Raw genomic sequence first — 18,208 nt, 5'->3', positions numbered from 1 at the left:
GCTGAATCCTGCTGATTTTCTTTTTTTCCCAGCTGACTCACATAAATGTTTTATATTACAGAAAGTAAGGAATAAGTAAGAAAAAAATCATACCGTAATCCCCCCCACCCCCCCACCCGTCTTTCCCGCTAGCGCCATGCTCAGTGAACCGAGGACTGCAGTAAACACTGGCTCTTCACTCTTAATCTCCCGCCTCTCCCTTTCTCTCCATCCCCCTCTGTGTCTGTTTGACCTCCTCTCCTCTCAGCAGGTCAGATTGTGCACTGCAGCTGAACTGGCAACAAACCTGCAACCGCAGCAAACGACTGGAAGTGAACGGTAATGAACCCATGTCCTCTCTGGAAAACAAACCGTCATCGCTGAGACAGGCAGACTCTCTACTCTAACTATGAGAGCAGTGATTTTTGGGGTGCACTTTGCCTATTTCACATCCCAGCCAAATCATCCATTTTGTGTCTAAAAGGCAGGAAGTAAAGCAGGTGCAAGCAGAACACTAATGAGGGTTTCCAACTTCCAATCCATTTAGGTGTTCCAGTGCCGGGGCTCTAATCAATGTCTTGCTTGCACCTGTTTTACTTCCTGCCTTTTAGACACAAAATGGGTGATTTGACCTGGGATGTGAAATAGGCTAATAGATGGGAAACTTTGGGACACCACATAAAGGCAGTGGGGGAAAATCAGTTGCCCTAAGAGTAGCACCCCCTTCTGGCAGAGTCAGACACTTCCAATAGAAAGGTGGGAAACCAAATAATGCACAAAAGACAGAGGTTATGTGCTATAAGTGCTAACAAATACAAGCACTTCTTCCTTTGTGCATGTGGTTTCCCTATCTACGTAAACTTTGGGACACAGCAGCAGGCAAAAACCAGAACCACAGGGTCAAAAACCCATTCAAATTTGTCCTGGCACCCAGTTACTTCTGTGATCCAATCAACAGTGATGAGGCAACACATTGGACAGGACTGCCCTGTGTACAGTAGCACTACCTTAAGACGGGAGTCTGCGGCTGACCGTTATTAAGACTTAATGCCTTTTTAAAACAGTGAGCTCAGAGATAAGGAGGGGTGCTAATCAGCCGGCACACAGCTGTGGGAAGAGAATGTCCGTTGCTGGAGCGGGACCTGCTCTGTGTCACCAGCCCGACAGACAGACAGACAGCACCCATGTGTGAAAGAGAGTGACCTCAGACCATAGACTGTACATATAACAGACACTCAAGAGGCCCTGTGGAAAGAACCAGACACCCTGCTGGAGGAACTGATAAAGTCTCATGAATGGGTCTATTAATTAAGTGAATGGGATTCTGGGAAATTCAAAAACTGCTTTTTCAGTGCCGCCTATCTCCCTCTGCAGGCCCAAATGCCACGAAGAAGAAGCAGCCTACTAAGAAAGCTGATCCACCCCAGCCACGTTTCAGCGTCTTCCTTTCCCTAACAAATTCCTAGGAGTCACTCACTATGAAAGCGCGCATTGTAGTTCAACTAAACACTGCCTAGGGCTAGGCCTACTCCTATAGCGGAAAGGGGGAAAGTGGGAGTGCAAGTTGCCCCTGTAGATTTCTCCTGCCCAAACCGCTCTCCCGCCTGAGTTGGTTGTGACTGACCGCAGGCTGGTCCAAAGAGAGAGCGGCGCTGCGTTCAGGTGCTGCTCGTAAGCTCATACTTGAACGTTTTTAATTCATAGATTATAAGGCATTCAGAAGTACAGTAGTAACAAATGGACCCTGTGAACAATGGTGGCTGTTGTTGGATTGTATATAAGCTGTTCCAAAGATGTATGCATTTAACACTGCCTGCCCAGTGCAACGCTCTTCATCACATAAGAGACAATGGAAAGCCAGTGTAATGTAGCCGCCGGTCACGCTGTGCAGTGAGTAAACCTCACTCACTATCTGACACCTTCAGAAATGCTTTAGCGGCAGACGCTAGAGCCCATATGGGTTTTAGTCTCCTTGCTATTGTCCACCTCCCATGCCATAGGTTCCCGCCCGGTTCGATCCCCAGCTGCGGGGGGACTACACAACACGGGGTACATTGGTGGCGTGACCTGGATGGGAGTAAGGTTTAGGGGGGTCAGTGTAACGGTAGCCAGCGGGTAGTGCCGTGCAGTGAGTAAACCTCACTCCAATCTGGGTCACAGCACCAATGTACCCACAACTGGGACTTGAAGTGGGAAACTCCAGCATGGTGGGCAGACGCTCTAGCGATAAACAATAGAGCCCATGTGGGCTTTAGCCTCCTTGCTAGACCGTCCATCTCCCATGCTGGAGGTTCCAAGTTCAATTCCCAACTGCATGCCACTGACTACACAACGATAACATAACGTGCTAGCTAGGCACAGCAACAGGACCTCAAATGGTTTGAAATTTGTTTTTAGAAATGTAACAACAGAAATGTGCTGCAGTGGCAGAATGAACAATCAACAGAATCTTTTATAAAATTTAAGGCAAAAATGACAAGCAAAAGTTAAGCATAGAGTGAAAAGAGGAACATTAAATAATGATGGACATAGACTGCAAATCAATAACGTAAAAAAAATACATCACTTTCGTTCGTTTCGTATATTTTCCACTTTGAGGTGGTTCATGTGGTTCATGTGCGTTCAAGTTACAATCCAAATATTCCCGACAACACCTGAAGGCAGCATCAGGACGGGACATCGTGGCGGGGGCGGGGCTATGCAAATGAGGAGCGGTGAACTGGAGAGATGCTCCCAGCTTCTGTGAACGGATCAACGGCACTGAGCTGAGCAGCACTTGCTCTTGGAGAGTCATCGGAAGAAGAAAGTGGACACGCCGCTGCAGTAAACAAAACAGACCGCCTGCACTCGACCCCAAACATCACGACATGGCTTCAAAGTGCCCCAAGTGTGACAAGACGGTGTATTTCGGTGAGTGGCTGCCGGTGTTCTGTCGATTTCTACTACCCGTCGAGAACTGCTACTTTGTGATTCTGCGCGTGCGCAAAGTGACGGGAGCATTATTTGATAGGATGTTACTGGACTATCAAATTATGCTACCCCTGAAATATTGATTTAAAATTGATAAATGGGATGTTGAGTATTTGATCCATCAAAATACACTACCCATGACATAAAAAGTAGCATTTTTTGATAGGGTAGCGCGAATCGATAGACAGACCCTATCGGTTTATGCGGCGGTAGCATTTTTCGACAAAGCAGCAAAAATCGACGTTACACCGGCTTTGCTCACTGCTTTGCAATTACTTTAGCACATGAAGATGGTGATCCCGCTCATTATTAGCTATAATAATACTCGTGATCTAGAATCAACCTGTCTTGTGTGTGGAGTGGACACTAATTAACTTACTTTTCATTGTTAGTGTTGTGATCTTACACAACAGTGCTTTTAGTTAGCTAGATATGAAGTTGTCTTTTATGGCAAAATTACATTTCACATTCGAATGTTTTGAGGTAGGCTATGTTTCAAAATGTACATAGACTGGCCAAAATGCACGTCATGTAATCATCTCCAAGTAGGCTATGTTTTTTGCCCTATTTATACAGACTTTGAAACATACCATAAACATAATTGCATGTATATTGTAATGCATTGTTGCAGTATGGGTGCCATCAGCCTAATATTGTGTCCCCCAAGCTCAATACTACTTTGGGCCATTGGTGGGAAAAATGAAAGCATGCCCACAATTCCCAAATGAATCCTTGATTCATAGCATTCCTTAGATTAAGCATTATTTCAAAGCAAGAGTTGGTCAACTCAGTCCCTCCCTTGCAAAGTCAATGATTGATTACAGACAAACTTTGGGAAAACCAAAAGCTGGAGAGTAGACGTAAGGCCACATAAGCAAACATTGCCAAACGTCTCAGTGAATTATGATTTTCAAGCAGATAAAATACATATGACTTGTGTGATGAAAAGCATTCCCTGTCTGCACAAGACTTTTTTTTAATGATTTATCTTATGTTGAGTCTCATGTGTCATATATTTAATTTGTGTGTTTGGTAAATATCCAAGCTGGCCAGTTGGCTTTGGAGGTGCTGCCAAGAGTGCAGTCATGCCATATGCTACTGCTGATATTGCCCACTCATAGAGGAGCATAGTAACATCATGCTGTGTCAGTGGGAACACAACCTGCTTGCAAACAGAGATGCCAAACAACAACAGCCACTTGGGCAAAGAGCTGTGATTCACACTTGGTCAGTGGTCACACTGAGGAAGATGTCATATTTACGAGAAGAACGGTGACATTGTATTCTGCAAGAGGTTCACACGTACTGCACATTGAACTGTGCAAAAGCAAAGCAGATAAATAAGAGAGATCAGCGTGGGAAGATAATTGGAAAAATCTATGGCTGCTTTGAATCTGAGATTTCACATGATGTCGTGACGTCGTGCCCCCTTTTCAATTTTTGAGTTAGGATGGATTTATCTTTAGGGGGCATATGCTGGCGTTCTGTTGAATCCTGAATAATCTTTGCATGTTTGTTTTGCTGTCTGCCACACAACAAAAACACATTTCGCTCTTTGGTGCTGCTGATCCTTCCCACACTTGGCAGCACCCAGAGCTTTCACCGGGTCCAAATCAATTATGTGAGTGGATGAAAGTCCTCTCTTACGTAACCGGACTGGCACAGCTGCTGCTCATCCTATGGGTCCTGCTGGACCGGAAAGAATACGCGGGCAAATGAGATTTATTTTCCGAAAATAAAATCATGCACATCTGATTATTCTTTTGTGCTGCAGCCTTAATTCGCAGCAGCATGTCGGCGCGTTAGTCACAGCTCCTCTATGATTTAACACTTTTTGTATGTAACACACTGAGATCCTGTCTGTCCTGTCTATTTTTAGCATGGCTGGGGTGTGTTGCGTTGGGTGGAGTGCGCCTGCCTGGGGCTGAGCCGACTGTAGAGAAGCTGGATGGATGATGATGCTGGGAGCAGCTAACCAGCTTGAGTGGAGTTAGACGTCAAACTAGGGAGGAGTGGAGGAAGTGAGCGAAGGAGTTTCATGGCCCTAATATTAAAATACATTTCAGTCATTGCAAGGAGAGGATGAGGCTGCCAGAGCTATGACGAGGCAAGGGAGAGGAGAGGTCAGGGAGGGAGAGCGGGAGAGGTCAGGGAGGAAGAGCTGCCGAGCTGCCCACGGCCTGAAACATCAACATGATGTCAGCAAGGAATTTCAGACCGCTTCTATAGAATGAGATGAGCAGCTCCACCTCCTACATACATCCTCCTATCAGCAGCTCCACCTCCTACATACATCCTCCTCTCAGAAACCTCTTGGCTCTCTCTCGAGGCTCCAGAGTCCAGAGACATGTGAGGAATCCTGTGCTGGCCTGAAGTTAGATCTGTAGACTGGTATCTGTAGACTCCTGTGCTGGGCTGAAGTTAGATCTGTAGACTGGTATCTGTAGACTCCTGTGCTGGGCTGAAGTTAGATCTGTAGACTGGTATCTGTAGACTCCTGTGCTGGGCTGAAGTTAGATCTGTAGACTGGTAGAAGTCTCTCTCTGTAGACTCCTATGCTGGGCTGAAGTTAGATCTTTAGACTGGTAGAAGTATCTCTCTTGATTCTTGAGACTCCTGTGCTGGGCTGAAGTTAGATGTGTAGACTGGTGGAAGTCTCTCTCTTGACTCTTGACCCTCCTGTGCTGGGCTGAAGTTAGATCTGTAGACTGGTGGAAGTCTCTCTCTTGACTCTTGAGACTCCTGTTCTGGGCTGAAGTTAGATGTGTAGACTGGTGGAAGTCTCTCTCTTGAGACTCCTGTGCTGGGCTGAAGTTAGATCGTAGACTGGTGGAAGTCTCTCTCTTGAGACTCCTGTGCTGGGCTGAAGTTAGATCTGTAGACTGGTGGAAGTCTCTCTCTTGACTCTTGACCCTCCTGTGCTGGGCTGAAGTTAGATCTGTAGACTGGTGGAAGTCTCTCTCTTGAGACTCCTGTGCTGGGCTGAAGTTAGATCGTAGACTGGTGGAAGTCTCTCTCTTGAGACTCCTGTGCTGGGCTGAAGTTAGATCTGTAGACTGGTGGAAGTCTCTCTCTTGAGACTCCTGTGCTGGGCTGAAGTTAGATGTGTAGACTGGTGGAAGTCTCTCTCTTGACTCTTGACCCTCCTGTGCTGGGCTGAAGTTAGATCTGTAGACTGGTGGAAGTCTCTCTCTTGACTCTTGAGACTCCTGTTCTGGGCTGAAGTTAGATGTGTAGACTGGTGGAAGTCTCTCTCTTGACTCTTGACCCTCCTGTGCTGGGCTGAAGTTAGATCTGTAGACTGGTGGAAGTCTCTCTCTTGACTCTTGAGACTCCTGTTCTGGGCTGAAGTTAGATGTGTAGACTGGTGGAAGTCTCTCTCTTGAGACTCCTGTGCTGGGCTGAAGTTAGATCTGTAGACTGGTGGAAGTCTCTCTCTTGAGACTCCTGTTCTGGGCTGAAGTTAGATGTGTAGACTGGTGGAAGTCTCTCTCTTGACTCTTGACCCTCCTGTGCTGGGCTGAAGTTAGATGTGTAGACTGGTGGAAGTCTCTCTCTTGACTCTTGAGACTCCTGTGCTGGGCTGAAGTTAGATGTGTAGACTGGTGGAAGTCTCTCTCTTGAGACTCCTGTGCTGGGCTGAAGTTAGATCTGTAGACTGGTGGAAGTCTCTCTCTTGAGACTCCTGTGCTGGGCTGAAGTTAGATCTGTAGACTGGTGGAAGTCTCTCTCTCTCTCTCTCTCTCTCTCTCTCTCTCTCTCTCTCTCTCTCTCTCTCTCTCTCTCGCTCTCTCTCTCTCTCACTCCTGTGCTCTGTGCTGGGCTGAAGTTAGATGTGTAGACTGGTGGAAGTCTCTCTCTTGACTCTTGTGCTGGGCTGAAGTTAGATGTGTAGATTGGTGGAAGTATCTCTCTTGAGACTCCTGTGCTTGGCTGAAGTTAGATCTGTAGACTGGTGGAAGTCTGGATGCAGGATGGAACAGGGGCGAGAAACGTGGAGCTGCTTTTGATCTACACCAGGACATGTGTTATTGATCGAGGAAATTGTCTTTTCCCCCGACCGTATAAGGATCAAAAGGTGCTCCCATTTTTCTTGTGGAGAGAGAGTGGTTCATGGTGTTGCTATATAGAGCGGGGACTGGCCCACCCTGCAGTACACTACCCACCTGCTCCTCCAGCTGGCGTTGCCCAATATTGGAATCAGTGGGCATGGCATGTAACTCCGCCCTCTCTCTCTCTCTCTCTCTCTCTCTCTCTCTCTGTCTCTCTCCCCCCTCTGCAAAAATGTCATTTCAAATAGCGGCGGTGAGCCACCGTCTGGAATGGAAACGTTTTTCGTTTTGTTGTTGCAGGAAATGTTTTATTATTTTCCGTCCGTTACTTTATTGGACAGCTGTCTTCAGATGGGGTCATTTCATTGCCACTAAAAGGCAAATGTTATTGACTGTAGGATTGAACTGCTGTCTCTGCCTTTCAATCACTCAGACGAGTCGGCAGGCTAAAAAGGCATGTCTCGCACTGGCAGATTTATTTTCAGAAACCCAAATAAATAACATCACAAGAAGAAGAAGAAGAAGAAACCCTGGCATTAAAAGAATGTAACCACATCTCAAGGGTTGCTCGGATATGACTTTTTCAAGTGCAGCAGGGTGGCTGAACTCAGATTCCCTACTGTTCCCACATTGTGGCTTCCCATCTGTCAGTTGCAGTAGTGCAGAGAGATACTGAGAAACGCACCGGGGACTATTGACTAGTGACCAGGTCATCGACCCGGTGGGAATGAGAGAGAGAGAGAGAGAGAGAGAGAGAGAGAGAGAGAGAGAGAGAGAGAGAGAGAGAGAGAGAGAGAGAGAGAGAGAGAGAGAGAGAGAGAGAGAGAGAGAGAGAGAGAGAGAGAGAGAGAGAGAGAGAGAGAGAGAGAGAGAGAGAGAGAGAGAGAGAGAGAGAGAGAGAGAGAGAACCGTATATCTCCCAACTCTAGATCTGAATGTGGCTGAGCGGTCCAGCAGCAGCGCTGGCTCTCGTACATCACAAATGGCAGCAATGGCTCTTTGTGCAACTCAAGTGAATATACGAGAAACTAATGACAACTAATGGTGTTCTGCTGTGAGAGTTTCTCTCTTTTCCCCACTCTCTCTCTCTCTCTCTCTCTCTCTCTCTCTCTCTCTCTCTCTCTCTCCCTCCCTTCAATCACTGGGTCTTGCCTCAGGCCCTGAGTTCCACTTCCCCTGGATTTTAAGTACAGAGAAATGGGCCGGGATGGCTGTCCTTTATTTAAAGGCAGACCCTCAAAGCACCTCATGCATTCTAATGAGAGACGACATGTCTATTCACACAAGGCTCTTTCTGTCCCCGTGTGCTGGTTTGTCCGTTCAGGGGGGGCAGAGTACCTTCGTCCAGTCTCAACCCGGAGCCCAGCACATTATTTCCCACACACACACACACACACACACACACACACACACACACACACGCACACACACACACACGCACACACACACACACACATATATATATACACACACACACACACACACACACACACACACACACACACACTTCTTTTCATCCTCCTCTACCCCAAACATGCACACAATCTTTCTTCATTCCTCCGCGCTCTTTCCTGTCAACACTACTGTAGAGGACCCTGTTTTCCACTTGGCTGCCCCCCATGGCTTGTGTGAATGTGCCTTGTCTGTTATGTAACGTCATTTCTTCAGTCGAGGCCATTGCATAACCTCTGAGCCTCTGTGCAGCCAGTCCACGAGGGCCCATTTTCTCTGCCCTTTTTGAGGCACAAATATGATCCTCTAAAGCAGATGGTATTACATTGGGTGCAGCCAAACACAGGTGAAACGCTTCCACCTTGTTACAGTGTGGCCTTTTCTGTAACAGCAGAAGGACAGAGGAACACAGGTGAAACGCTTCCACCTTGTTACAGTGTGGCCTTTTCTGTAACAGCAGAAGGACAGAGGAACACAGGTGAAACGCTTCCACCTTGTTACAGTGTGGCCTTTTCTGTAACAGCAGAAGGACAGAGGAACACAGGTGAAACGCTTCCACCTTGTTACAGTGTGGCCTTTTCTGTAACAGCAGATGGACAAACACAACAGGTGAAACGCTTCCACCTTGTTACAGTGTGTCCTTTTCTGTAACAGCAGATGGACAAACACAGGTGAAACAGTTCCACCTTGTTACAGTGTGGCCTTTTCTGTAACAGCAGATGGACAAACACAGGTGAAACGCTTCCACCTTGTTACAGTGTGTCCTTTTCTGTAACAGCAGATGGACAAACACAGGTGAAACAGTTCCACCTTGTTACAGTGTGGCCTTTTCTGTAACAGCAGATGGACAAACACAGGTGAAACGCTTCCACCTTGTTACAGTGTGGCCTTTTCTGTAACAGCAGATGGACAAACACAGGTGAAACGCTTCCACCTTGTTACAGTGTGGCCTTTTCTGTAACAGCAGATGGACAAACACAGGTGAAACGCTTCCACCTTGTTACAGTGTGGCCTTTTCTGTAACAGCAGATGGACAAACACAGGTGAAACAGTTCCACCTTGTTACAGTGTGGCCTTTTCTGTAATGGACAGAGGAACTGATTTGGTTGTTTGCAGTTAAAGCAGCAGCCAAATTATTCACTGTGTGCATGTGTTGTGTGGGAAAAGTCAGATCACAGTCAAAAGGAATTACTCCAATGCACCACGTGTTTCAGTTATTGATTGTAGACAGAAACAACTTGATCTACATTAAGACTCAGATGATTTCAGTCAAAGCGATACAAGCACTACTACCTTCTATGGCTCTGTCACATGTCTATTCCAATTTCCAGGAGGCATCATATTTATCCCATTACCACAGTCTAGATCTATAACAGTCTAGATCTATAACAGCCTAGATCTATAACAGCCTAGATCTATAACAGGGTTGGTGCCGTCCTACCGACACTGGGTCTACTCCCACGGTTGAAGGCACGGTCCACTACTTTGTAGGCTAGTCACGCAGTCCAGGCTTATGTTGTAGTCCCTCTTGCCAGGGACAGGGTGTCCTGGCTGGTTAGCGATGGGATGCAGTGTGGGGTGAGCGGGCACGGGCGTGAGGGAGGGGACTGTGAAAGGGCACTTTGCCTCAGACAGGATGTGAGTTAACTGCAGCTCATTTACGTCAGCCTGCAGGATTGACGAGGTCTTTATTCACAGAAAGAGGGAGGGAGAGAAAGGGAGACAGGCTGGAGAGGAAACCTCGCCCCGACTGAGGCCACCTCCACAGAGGTTTTGCTGTGGGGTTGCATCAGCCACAGGGAGAGAGAGAGGGATCCAGACAGACATCAGCCACAGGGAGAGAGAGCATCAGCCACAGGGAGAGAGAGGCATCCAGACAGACACGTGTCCCAGAGGTTTGGTGCCATCAGTCCCCACCCTGCAGAGCCACCGCAGAGAACTACAAGCACACATGGTCTCAGAGCTAATCAGCTCTAATGTCCAGCACACCACTGTTGGGGTCAATTCACTTTCAGGTCACTCAAATCCAGCAGAGGATGTTCTTCAAAAGTGAGAAACTCCTCTTCCGTTGCATATTTGCTTGTCTTTGGTATCTTACATCCATCTTTCACGTACGGCTAGACTTTTAATCACATCTAATCATCATAATAAATCTGTCCCCCCAAATCATCAACACTAACCAAAATACCAAGCACAATGATCAGGATTATAATTTTAGCCCAAATTGTGCAGCCCTTAAGACATTATGGTGAATGAATGCATAATCATTTGCAAATTGCAGTTTCAGTTTGCATTTTGAATTGAGGACGAATTGACCCCAAGCCGCCACACACATACCCACAAAATGTAGACAGCCTGGGTGTGTGATGCTGCCTGCCTGGTGAAAAACACCTCCAAAGTCAGGGCCATATGATTTCCGCAAAACGGAAAAAACTGACGGAGTCATGGAATTTGGTAATAAAAATGGAATCAACTGTAAAACATGATGGAATATTGCAGAATTTTCCATAATTTGGCTGAAATTGATAAAAGTAGGCCTAATGATCAAATGAAGAAGTAGATCTAATGATCGTAGTAACCTAAATGATTCCATAATTGTTAAATAGACCTAGAGAAATGATTCAGTTTTAGATTGGGGTGTTTTGAGAGGGGGGTCAGTCTTGCGTGGAACCCTTACATCACCTCACAACTTAAGTTTTCACCTTGAGAAACATGTCGAAGAGGCTGTCTGAGAGAGCCAAGTCATCAAAAAAAGCAAAAAAATATCGCTCCTAACCCCTAAATTAAAATTGAATTTGGAAAAAAATAAAACTGATTTCATATGCCTCTACTCCAAAGTCAGTGCACTGGGTAGGGGTGCTCCAAAAAATCGATTCTGAAAGGATCGCGATTCTTAATGCCACGATTCCTGGATCGATTGCAAACTCCCAAGAATCGATTCTTAAAATCGTAAAAAAAAAAAAAAAAATTACAGTGCAAGATACCGGCTGAATAAGTGTCCAAATGTTCATGTCATTTGTGTGTACTGTACTGCCACGGTGCCACCACCTCCTGCACTTAAGAACTCTGGTTAATGTATTCCCCCCAAAATCTATAAATCCTTCTCAAAGTCTACAGATCCCCCCCAGCCTATAAATCCATCTTATCTGAAGAACATAAGGGGGGAATTCCCCCCTAGTTTGCAAAATGAATTTAGGCCCTGACTGTAAATACAGAAGTTGAATTTGAAGTTCAGCATTAATACATTTGTCATTTTTTGTCTTATATTTACCTTTGTGTGTTATTACAATATAAAACTACATAATTGAGAATCGATTCTAGATTCTGGAATCGAGAATCGTTGGAATCGAGAATCGTTGGAATCGAGAATCAATTCTGGAATCGGATCGTGACCCCAGGAATCGGAAATCGGATCGGATCGTGGCTTAGCCGGATCGGAGCACCCCTAGCACTGGGTGTGTGATGCTGCCTGCCTGGGGAAAAACACCTTCAAAGTCAGTGCGCTGGGTGGGGTTGAACACCAGTGTTTGCCCCCCCTGAATGGCCATTGTGTTTAATCCAAGGAAAAGAGCACATGTCCTTGAGGGTGTTTGTTACTCCAGAGAGCAGAATGGAGGGAGGATGTGGAGACGGAAACGCAGGCTGCTTGTTTGTTCCTTCCTGCCCCAGGCCCTGAGCTGGCCCATCATGTGTTGCTCTGCTACTTAACTTATAGGAGTCACATACATACATACATACATACATACATACATACATACAGTACATACATACATACATACATACATACATACATACATACATACATACATACTGTATAGCTGTGCAATGGGACATAGAGTCATCACACACTTTGACAAAGACAAAGACAAATGCATGGACTCAGCTGTCACTGATGGATGGAGGGAAAGAGAAGCGGGGGATGGGGATTGAGCTGTGTGTGTGTGTGTGCGTGTGTGCTTGTGTGTGTGTGTGTGTGTGCGTGTGCGTTTGTGTGTGTGTGAATTGACAGTATGAACACAGCTGAACAGATGGGTCCACATTACCAAGGGCTGCAACGGAAGTGAATCCAGCCAGCCGTGATTTAGAACTGTTTCCAAATGGCTTTGTAACATGGTTACGTCATGGCTCAAGTTTAATTTGTCCCAAATATGGTGATCATTCCTTTACAGTTTTAATCATGTGGGCCATTTGATAATGTCAGGGTTTTTTAATAAGTATGTTTATTCAGTTTTAGCAGAGGGATAAACAGTTAGTGTTGAATGGGATAACACAGAATATGCTCTCTCTTCCCACTCACCCACAACACAATCTCCACAAAAATAATAAAAGCAAAACAGAAAGGGAGAAACCAAACAAAAACAAACACACAGAGCACGTACAGCAGGCAGAAGGTTAACACTGTAGAAATAGGTATAGCAGGGGTATTTAGATATTATAATAAATATTAGATAAAGGCTTATTACATGTTAAGACCTAGAGAGATATGCAGTCCATGCTAGTCCGTAAGAGACCACTCTGAAGGGCCTGGGCCCTATCCTCTCCAATATAGTCCAGAAAGGGGTTCCAGATTTGTAAAAAATGTAATGGCTTATCCCTGAGCCAAAAGCTGATAGCTTCCAAAGGGAGAAGTTCCATAACACCGAATCCACTGTGAAACTGTGGGAGCTGAGTCTGAAATCCACTGAAGAAGAACACATCTTCTTGCACTAATCACCTTATTCACCACGCCCACTTTTTCTCTCTTCCGCGTTCGACGCAACGTATTTGTTCTTCCGGTTCAGCGCTAGTTGGCGATGGCTGTACCCGGTCGGCATTTAACGTTAGTTACAAAAGCACGTCGACAGTGTTTTCTCACTGCCAGTAGCCTAACTACAGTAGGGTTTGTTTGACAGATAGCTAGTCCGACCGGTGTCAGCACAGTCAGCGCTCCCGGTCCTCGCTGCTTGTTAAAGATTTCCAATAGGCGTTATTCTGATAAACTGGTCACATATATGTTACGTTCTCACCCGACAAATATTAAAACTTTAAAACAGTTTGGGGTTTTTTAGCTTGAAAACAGCTTTTTGGCAAGTCTAAATGACTGCGGTAGGCGTACTCTACTTCCGTGTTTAAAACCGGAAAGACGATTACGAAATGACGTCATGCAGAAGCGTTCTTGTATGGGCAAAGAATAAGGTGAAAGCACATTGAGCAGCTTCAATGAAGAGGAGACAAGGTTTAATGCTGCCGTATGTAGTCCCAGAATGCAGGAGATAGGGTCAAGGGTCAATTTCCCCCAAATATGGTATCAACTTCTTTACACACTTTGACCCAGAAATCAGGGCAAACAAAAGTACAGTGGAAATATGAACCTTCAGTGAGATAATGTCAGCTTAAAATGGACCCGCCCGCTTATTGCCAGCCAACAATCAGAAACATTAGCCTCTTCAGTCGCTGCTGATTCTATCTGGGCCCCAGTCAATAACAGGCTAACAGTGAGCAACACGTACAGAGATGAGCTCGTGCAGCACGCCAGGCAGCACGCCAGGCAGCACGCCGTGGCATCGTCCTCTAATTGTGGAAAACATTGGATTTCCCCCGTTGCACCCTGATGGCGTTATTGAGTGACAAGAGAAGAGAGCAGCTATATGACATGTCAGAGCCCAAAGCCTGGCCCACATTCCTGTCGCGTTGCGGGCGGGCCGGGGGTTCAGCTGTGTAAATGTTGTGCAGTACCTTGTGCTTATTTATCAGTCGTGACTCGTGACTTTTCAGACCTTGAGTAAAGCGAAGAGGGAAAAGAATCTCCTCTCCCCACCAGTCATCTCCCCTCCTCTCCTCTTCTCTCCCCTCCTCTCATCTCCTCTCCACTCCCCTCCTCTCCTCTTCTCTCCCCACCTCTCATCTCCTCTCCACTCCTCTGCTCTCCATACCTCTCCCTTCCTTTCCTCTCCATTCCTCTCCTCTCCCGTCCTCTCCCCTCCTCTCCTCTCCCCACCTCTCCTCTCCTCTCATCTCCCCTCCTCTCCTCTTGTCTCCCCTCCTCTCATCTCCTCTCCACTCCCCTCCTCTCCTCTCCCCACCTCTCATCTCCTCTCCACTCCCCTCCCCTCCTCTCCCCTCCTCTCCACTCCTCTCCTCTCCATACCTCTCCCTTCCTTTCCTCTCCATTCCTTTCCTCTCCCCTCCTTTCCTCTCCTCTTCTCTCCCCTCCTCTCATCTCCTCTCCACTCCCCTCCTCTCCTCTCCCCACCTCTCATCTCCTCTCCCGTCCTCTCCCCTCCTCTCCACTCCTCTCATCTCCATACCTCTCCCTTCCTTTCCTTTCCTCTCCATTCCTTTCCTCTCCCCTCCTCTCCCATTCACTCCTCTCCTCTGCTATCCCCTCCTCTCCTCTCCTCTGCTATCCCCTCCTCTCCACTCCTCTGTTCTCCTCTCCCCTCCTCTCCTCTCCTCTCCTCTCCTCTCCTCTGCTCTCCTCTCCTCTCCACTCCTCTCCCCTCCTCTCCTCTCCTCTCCTGGCCCGGGGTGAAACTCAGTGCATCGTGAGCTCTGCTGTTTGGGTGCAGCTGCCTGTTATTGTTGATAATTAAGCAACTGTAATTAAGGCGTTTGGAGAAATGGGCCGTTAATGTTCGCCCCTGTAGACCCGTTGTTAATGTACAAGTTCTGTTGTTTAATGCCCCGTCTAATTACAGTGTGTTTTTACATGCTTTTCCCTGGGCCTGCTCCCATTCTGCTGCTGTCCCTGGCTGGCTGAGGGAGGGAGCAGCATCTCTGCCCATATACACACAAAATAATCTGTGTATACTGTATGTTTTCCCTCACAATATGGTCCCAAGTATATGTCCATCATCATGTCATATTATATAAATAAAAAGTTTATTTGATTAAAGCTTAGAATGATGTTCTTTGATGCAGCTCTGAATGGAAACGCACATGGCTAATCTCATATGCCTTGGCATGTTTACAAAGACACCATATTCAAGATTCATTTGAATAGCCATAGTGAGTAATCGGATTACAAACGAGGAATTTGACTTCATGCAAGTATGCAGTGCAGCTATAGCAGAAGATGAAGCAAAACAGAAAACAGTCTCAAATCATAAAGTGCAAAGTAAAAAAAAAGTCCTTTAAAGTGACACATAGTTGGGGTGTGTGGGTGTTAGGATAGTGTCCGTGCGAACGGTGCGATAATGTACAGTATATACTGTACATGTATATTTGATGTTAAATAAATTGTTGAATTTTCCTCTTTCATCAGATGCCTTATGACTCCAATTTGTCAGGAAGAGGGAAAGTGGTGTCATGTGAATGAGTTCAGTCCATGAGAGAACACAACAGCCTTATCCCACAGTTCATGCTTTGGCCTCATATGATTTCTACTGTACTGGACAGATATTATGGGCCATCATTTATGGCTATTAGCAGCTGTCTTCTACCTGTTCTCTGGGCCTGGATTTTCCCAAATGAGGAAAACTGTGTGTTTACTCAGTTGTGTTCTGTAACAGTGTCCAATAGGCCTATATAGAGTATGCTTCTATATGTGTAAAAAGAAATAGGCCACATACACATATATGTTCCATATAAATAGCCTATCATGTTTTATGAAGACCAGACGTGTGAGTAATTCATGATTTAAATGCTTTTTGCATAGCGAAGTAAAAGCATCTAAATAATCAAATACTCGTGCTTTGGGCTTTTTGATATTCATGGATTTGCATGGTACATACTGTAATAGTACAGTTAAAGTAAAACATTGTCTCCTATCCTAAGACCTCAGCTCAAGTTTCTGCTGAATTGTCATCACAAATGAAGGCAGGCATTTGTAAACACTGGGGTTAAGTCAGGTAGACAAACCATCTCAGTTATTTCAACCTGTTAAACCAGTTCTTTAGATGTTGACCAGAGAGCTTAGGAATGAAGAAGAGCTTACCACAAGAACTGATGAATGAAGCTCAGCAGCTGACAGTGCTGCAGTGCCAAGTGTTTTACTCTATTCACCTTATTCTTTGCCCACACATGGGCTTCCGCATTACGTCATTTCGTAATAGTATTTCCGTTTTAGACTTGCCAAAAACCCTGCAGGCAAGATGGCCGCCCACACTCCCCTCCTAAACTGGCAGAATTACTCCCCCATAAACTAACATATCTTGGCCAATAAGTATGTAACATACAAAATAAAACAACCCGTAATATCTTAATTTTATGTAGAATGCAGAGGACATGTAACTGTTTAGTTAAACTTGCATTCCAGGAATATTGTGCTCTAAAGATGACGTTAGTGGCTCGAGACTGTTTCGTCCTGAAACCCACACGTTTTGCGCCAGCGTAACCTATGTGGGATTCGAAATAACGCATCCGAGATAGAAAACGTTATGAATATAGCCATGTTTTAGAACACGGCTCTCTTGAATACTCGATTCTGATTGGTCAATCAACAATATTCACCGGTCATTATTTCTCGACAACCGACCGCTGCTCTGCCACACCTGGATTAATCAGTTGATAAGAGCTTTTTGTCAGCAAGACACTACTACCGTAATTAGGCCAACCAGTTGCAGCTGTGGTGTCTTGTGTGCCAATTACGAATGAAACCGCTTTGTCGTTGAAAACGCTATTAAAAAATCTATTTGAATAATTATTTTTGTCAGATTATTGAATGATTTAGTTGTAGGCCGTGTTCTAAGCGGGATAATGTATATTGAGGCGGTGATTACTGGGAAATAATGACCTTCAGGTGAACGATTAAGCCCTCCGCTGGCGCGTCGGGCTCAATCCACCTGTCGGTCATTATTTCCCCCGTAATCACCGCCTCAATATACATTATCCCTTACATAAACAACAAACTAACGCTGGTGATCCGTATGGAAACAGTGTTACTCGAAATGGTTAAAAGTTATATCAATTTGGTCATTCAGTGGCATTTTACTGCCATATAACATAACTAACTAGCGGCTAATATTAGCCACAGTAGGCAACTAGCGCTGAACCGGAAGAACAAATACGTTTGCGTTGAACGCGGAAGAGAGAAAAAGTGGGCGTGGTGAATAAGGTGAATAGCATCATCTGTCAGTCAGCACGTCACACTTCCTGAAAGATTCGCACCTAAAATGGCTTAACTGTGGCCGTACACAATTTCTACTCACTCACTCACTCACACACACACACACACACACACACACACACACACACACACACACACACACACACACACACACACACTTAGCATTCTTAGTTCTGATTGGTTGGAGCACACAATCGGTGGCCATCTCATCAGGCCTCGCTCACAGACTTGACATTCAGCCTCTCCTCTCTCCCGCCAGAGAGTTTTCATAATTCACTTCCTTCGCTGATTCCAACTCCACTCAGGTGAGCTCCATCAGTAGCTGACGAACGGATCTCTCCATGGTGCTGAACCCGTGTTGTTGACTAATTTTGGCCGCTAATTAGCCATTTTTGCCCATTTAGTCGGCCCTAGCCCTAATTACCTCAGTCAAAAACCCGGCTCTGTTAGGTCACCCTCACCCGCAGGGGTGCTGTTTAACACTTCCTGGAAGATTCTGCACGATCGCACATAAAATGGCACATAAATCTGCTCACAGAGACTTCGCATTATTATAGGATTGACTGAATTATGTCACTGAGGAAACCGTGATCAAACATTTGTAGCGCTTCTGTACAATTCACTTTAGAACTACTGGAGCATCTAAAAATAAGAACTTTTAATGGACCTACTTAATTCCAGATATTAGTCTGCACTCGGCCTGCAGCAA

General features: G+C 45.8%; 1 protein-coding gene across 2 annotated transcripts in view; it reads left to right on the top strand.

The window, feature by feature from the left end:
- Nucleotides 1–2,784: 2,784 nt before the first annotated feature.
- Nucleotides 2,785–18,208, top strand: part of crip2 (cysteine-rich protein 2) — a 31,921-nt gene continuing 16,497 nt past the window's right edge. For both annotated transcript variants that reach the window (XR_014552578.1, XM_083634171.1), the window contains exon 1: nt 2,785–2,889. Coding sequence is in view for 1 of the 2 variants with exons in the window: in XM_083634171.1 (XP_083490297.1) it covers nt 2,847–2,889 (43 nt within the window). In the remaining variant the exon portion in view is untranslated. The remainder of the gene's footprint in view (nt 2,890–18,208) is intronic.

Source organism: Poromitra crassiceps, assembly GCF_964638095.1.
Source record: "Poromitra crassiceps genome assembly, chromosome: 3".
NCBI lineage: Eukaryota > Metazoa > Chordata > Actinopteri > Beryciformes > Melamphaidae > Poromitra > Poromitra crassiceps.
The sequence above is the reverse complement of the archived record's forward strand: the minus strand, read 5'-3'. Positions and strand labels throughout refer to the sequence as shown.